Raw genomic sequence first — 5,077 nt, forward strand, 5'->3', positions numbered from 1 at the left:
CTCTCATCAGCGCGTCCTCCGCCTCACGCCCCTCAGTGGCAATTCTCTGCACTCTCATTCGATGGGCTGCCTTGCCGAAGTTCGTTTTACGTCCGCCGCGAGCTTTGATTTCCTTCATTCTCTGTTCAAACCACTTGTCGGAGCGATTGTGAGACCAATGGATACGCGGGTCGAATCTCATATAACTTGGTCTGTAGGTTTTCTTCACAGCTCCAGCGGCGCCCACAGAGGCTGGGCCGGTGCCAACAAAGACTCCGTAGGGTGGTGGGAGTGCGTCAGGTTGGCCGTAGATCATGGCATCGAATCTACGCTCATCAGATGTACGACAAAGCTCAATCCGGCGATCTTCGCAGGTCAGCTTCTTGTAGATGGTGAGTTTCTCCGGACATGCGCAATTGGACGTGTCGATATCAACTTTGTTGTGAGTGTGGCATCGCAGCGCTCCTGAACCCGTGCGACGGCTGTGTCCGAAGCACGGGGAAATGTCAGCCGCGACAGCAAGACTAGGCTCATTAGGTGAAGACCCCGTTTCCATCTTGAGCTCCCGGATAACTGTTAGATTATCATTCCCTCCTAACGAGCCAAGATCAGATACCGAGTCGTAGCACAGTTTTGACCTGCCAGGCTTCTCTGGGCTGTCATTCGCAGCGGCAGGTCGCGAGGTGGCGGGTGCAGATTCGACGAGCGTCGTAGGCAGCAACCCCGATGGGCCGTTCAACGTGAGGCTGTAATTGCACCCAGCCAGTGCTGCATTTGATGGCGTGATGTGACGTGTCGGGTGCGCGCTTCTGCCTTGCCAAAGACTCTCCTTGGGACGTGACATCGCGACCGAATGGCAAGCTTCGGGTTGTGATGCCCGCCGCAGGCTTTGCCCCGAAGCAGCATCGAACGGTGAACTCTCCTGAACCCTGAATAGGGGGTTGGCTTGGCTTCCGCCGTCTAGTAAGGGTGCCAGATTGGGCGCCCTGCTTGACATCTTGTCTCGTGACTACGATCTTCGCGCGAAAGGACAGAACTTAGTTTAAGATGGCGACGAGTACCAGGGATGAATACTTTGTATTCAGGTCAGGCAGGAAATTTATTGAATAGTCCTGAGACGAAGACAGGAGACAGACGCCGTAGGTGCGGGGCATGTAGTGTTAGGGCACGGTGCTAAGATGCTAGCGAAAGAACTAGCTTCACTTTTTCCCTTCAAGGGGGTCTTCAAGGAGCTAAGTGTGGGCATTGCTCTCTTGCGCCGACGTTAACTTACGTAGCCAAGCAAACATAGGCAGAACCAGGTCTGGTTTTTCTGCACCGAGCTGTCGCAACATACCCGTTGAGACGCGGCCTCTCATCACTATCCATGCAGCTCTTGCTTCATGACCCACGCCCTAACCGTGTTCCATGAGGTGACTGGCCGCTGCGCTTGTGATGGGTTGATAACCGATGTAGCTTCGGCACCATGATCATCAGCCAGTCACGAAGAGGTGGGGACGCCAGAACAGATGGCGTGTCGTGACGACGTCTGCTAACAGCTTCAGCAACTTAGCGATCAAGTAGAACGGTTGAGCAGTCACATGAGCGACAGAGCCGAGCGAAAGTCGAACACGAGCAGAGATTCCTTGCACAATAGTAATAGTAAGGTTATAGAGAGGATCATGCAGTTTGGCGCTACTCTGATTAGGTGCCAAACATCTTCCTCGATAACTTGTTCGTTTTAGGACAAGAACAGGGTTTCTGTTTTTTTTTAAGCTGGGTCGTCCCTGCTTCACGAGTAAGGTCTCAGCGGACCGCACACCTCTCATTTAGCAGGCTGGGATGCCTTCTGAGGTAGCTGTTGGCCAACTTAGTGACAGAGTCGACAAAAGTGTTTGAGCGGGGCGACAGAGGACTCGGAGATGTCCTTCAGCCGTGCGGTTGAGACGATCCAGGTAGACTGGATGGGCTGTGTAGGTGCTTACAGTGTGGATGCATTAGAACTGTCTGCGTTAGACGCGATACCCATTTGAATTGATTTCCCGACCTTGCCGTGGAGGCGTTTGCTTGTAGCGAACCGCGCTCCTCTCGAAGTGGGCTAGCTGTAGCCTGAAATGTGGTGTCAACTTTGATGTGTGATCATTCCTGATTGTGTTTGTATGCTCAAGCAGAAACCCTTCTAAAATACCTTCGATGATACTTAGAGCCCAAATCTTAGTTTGATTGAAGTGATTGAGATGTAGATCAAACTGTTCACCTCCGGAGGACCGAAGCCAAACTTCAGAAAAGGGGTATGGGGTGGAGCCCCATGACCCTGAAGCGCAGGAGAGGTGTTCAAGCCCAAACTGATTGTGATTGACAATGTTTGTTCGTTGATGCTTATTGATAATCAAGCTCTGAATAGCTTCCTTTCTTTCGCTCCACTGCGTTTGCTCGCCCCCCCCCCCCCCCCGACTCCCACATCATCAGCTGCGCTGATCAAACGAGCTGAAGCTCATTATTCCTACGATGATGGCTTCGTATCACCTGCGTAATTATGCGGTCTGCAAGACCTTTGCTCCTCGTCGCCCAAGGCTGTCCGTCGTCATCTGTCGATGCGGAATGATGACAAGTGAAGTTATTGTCGACTGGCAGGAGGTGCTGAAATGAAATGAAATGGGTTACCCTGGCCTGGATGGTTAGAGCCCAAACCTTAGTTAGGCTGATACTCAGGAGAGTGACAACTGACTGATCACCTCTGGAGGACCCGAGGAGAGATCCGAAAAGGGGGTATGGGGCGGAGTCCCGTGACACCGGAGCGTAGCGGAGGTAGTTAAAAGCTGTTGGAGACAACTTCATTGACAATGAATGTGCCATTGATTGTAATTGACAATCCGTTTTCCGTGAAAAACTTCTTTTAAGTCGCTCCACTGCGCTGCACTTCCGTTGCGGTCCGGCTTGACACCTCCCCTCCACTCTCGTTCCACTTCGTTGGCGCCCACTACGGTACTGCGTACCTCCGTGAACCCGAACCCCACTAACCCGCTCCGGATGCGGTGCCGCCGTCACCTCCGCTGTGCTCAGCCGTTTCGCTTTGCGCTTCACTCTGGTGCTTTCGCACCTACGTTCTGCTTCCGCTCCACCTAGTCTCTACGGTGCTAAAGTACCTTCGTTCTTCTGTGCGGGCCGATAGCCCTTTGCATTCCACTGTGGTGACTGCGTCACCTTCGTTCCTCTTTGCACTCTGGTGGCTGCACCACCTCCGTGATGGCTTCACTCCGCGTTGCGCCATAACCCGAACCCCACTAGCCTCCTTGCACTGCGGTGGTATACCACCTTCGCTACTATGCGGTCTGAAAGACCTTTGCTCCTCGTCGCCGAAGGCCGCCTGTCGTCGATCAACCCCGGCCCGTGGCCGGTTTATAATTTGTTGTTGATAGACGATGGCCCAATGGCCCATCTAACAGCTTGCCCGCAAAAGCTGTGTCTATTGTTGTTAAGGCCCCAAGCTGGGTCAATGGCCCAGCGCTGGCCCGGTGGTAAAAAAAAGTCTGTGCTTTTTTCTTAGGTAAGAACGGAGGGAGGGACGACCGGGAGTGACGTACCCTGCTGATATAAGCAGGTTGATGTCCAAGTGGGAGGGCACACTTGGGTGGGGCTGGGGAACAGCCAATGAGCGAGGCGGAGCAAGATGTTGGGAAAACTATTAAAGGGCGGGATGCCCCTTTGCAACTAGACGTGGTCTAATTTGGTGGGAAACAAATTCTCTCGCAAGCAGCAATGGCGTACTATCGCAGAACCAAACGGAGTGGTTACGCAGGCAGAAGATACCGGAGGTCGACTGTTGGATACAGTCGGTACAAGAAGAGTGCTCGAGTGAAGAGCGCTTATCCGAAGAGGACGAGGACTAAAGTCTTTCCGGGCAAAGGGAAAGCCATGGGACAGCGCTTGGAAGCGTTGGAGAAACAGAGCCTGGGAGAGGCTACAAGCATCGCGTTCGATCCGGTGACGGGCGCGTCGGTTTCGTTCTATTCAGCCGGGGATCGGCGAGGCCAGAACTACTGGGAAGTTCCCATTAGCTCCATGTTGCAGTGCTACATGACGCAGCAACGGGTGTCGAAGCTCCATCTCACTGGTGTCGCTGTGGAAGGCGACGTGTACGCGAATGCGGACATTGAGCTGTTTGCCATGAACATTATCAAGGCGCTGGGGTCGCCTAGCCAAGTGGCTCTCGTGCCAGAGGAGAAGAGATATGGGCTTGGGTACGGCAATGTTGACGGACCCTTCTTTCTAGGCCGCGTGAAGGATGAGCGAGTGCGGGAGCTCGCTAGTGTTGCCTTTGAGGCACCTAGTCGGGACGGGACCCTTTTTGGTGCTCGGTTGCACAGCGACAAGTCGAGTCGCTCTACGGTCTGCGAGAGCAGAGTTGACGGAGGCAAGATTAACCTTGCTAAGAACGGCAGGTCCGCCTTCGATGTCACCATACGTCCTGTTGGCACGTCTATGGCCTCTTCCGTGCAGAAGAAGTCTGTCCGATGGTATTGGCCTCTGAGTCAAACCGTGAAGGTGTTGTCCGTGGGGAAGACGGGTCTGGTGGAGATAGATTACAGCTCTGTGCTGTTGATGGGTGTGCGCCCGAAGACGGAGCTTGCCGTGCCTGATTTGAAGGTTGAGCAGGGCGGTGGAGGTGGCGGTGGTGCCGCCGGTTCTTTGAATTGTTTCCGGGTGACATTGACCTTCCGTCAGAAGGTGCTGTGAAGCTTGAGAGTAGTGCGAAACGTAGCTTAGTAGAAATTGATTTGATCTGATTTGGTTTTACACTGATTTGTGTGCTAAAGCACAAACCCTTCTTTACTCTTTTAAGATAGTTAGAGCCCAAACTTTAGTTAGACTGTTATTCACTTTGTGACAATTGATCTGTAAATCCCTTCCAAGATGTGGAAAGGGGGAACGGGGCGGAGCCCCGTGACACCGGAGCGAAGCGGAGGTGTTCAAACTGTTACTTGTAGACTTATTGTCAATGAAGCTTCTCTAAAAGCTTTCTTTTAATCGCTCCACTGCGTTTCGTTCTCAGCTGCGCCTCCGCTTACGCTACGTCTTGCTTTCACTGCACTTCGTTGGCTCACTCCCTACGGTGATG

General features: G+C 53.2%; 3 protein-coding genes across 3 annotated transcripts; 1 reads left to right on the forward strand and 2 right to left on the reverse strand.

Annotated features, from left to right (window-relative positions):
• CABS01_16928 (uncharacterized protein) lies at positions 1-118 on the reverse strand (the record flags this gene model as incomplete). Its single annotated transcript, XM_060550256.1, has 1 exon — positions 1-118. A coding segment is annotated over one exon (118 nt), but the record flags the coding sequence as incomplete, so codon positions are not given.
• Positions 119-187: 69 nt separating this feature from the next.
• Positions 188-976, reverse strand: CABS01_16929 (uncharacterized protein; the record flags this gene model as incomplete). Its single annotated transcript, XM_060550257.1, has 1 exon — positions 188-976. A coding segment is annotated over one exon (789 nt), but the record flags the coding sequence as incomplete, so codon positions are not given.
• Positions 977-3,717: 2,741 nt separating this feature from the next.
• CABS01_16930 (uncharacterized protein) lies at positions 3,718-4,695 on the forward strand (the record flags this gene model as incomplete). Its single annotated transcript, XM_060550258.1, has 1 exon — positions 3,718-4,695. One exon carries the CDS (start codon positions 3,718-3,720, stop codon positions 4,693-4,695), a length of 978 nt encoding a protein of 325 aa, XP_060400840.1.
• Positions 4,696-5,077: the final 382 nt, after the last annotated feature.

Source organism: Colletotrichum abscissum (genome assembly GCF_030869225.1).
Source record: "Colletotrichum abscissum strain IMI 504890 chromosome Unknown Scaffold_206.1, whole genome shotgun sequence".
Lineage (NCBI taxonomy): Eukaryota > Fungi > Ascomycota > Sordariomycetes > Glomerellales > Glomerellaceae > Colletotrichum > Colletotrichum abscissum.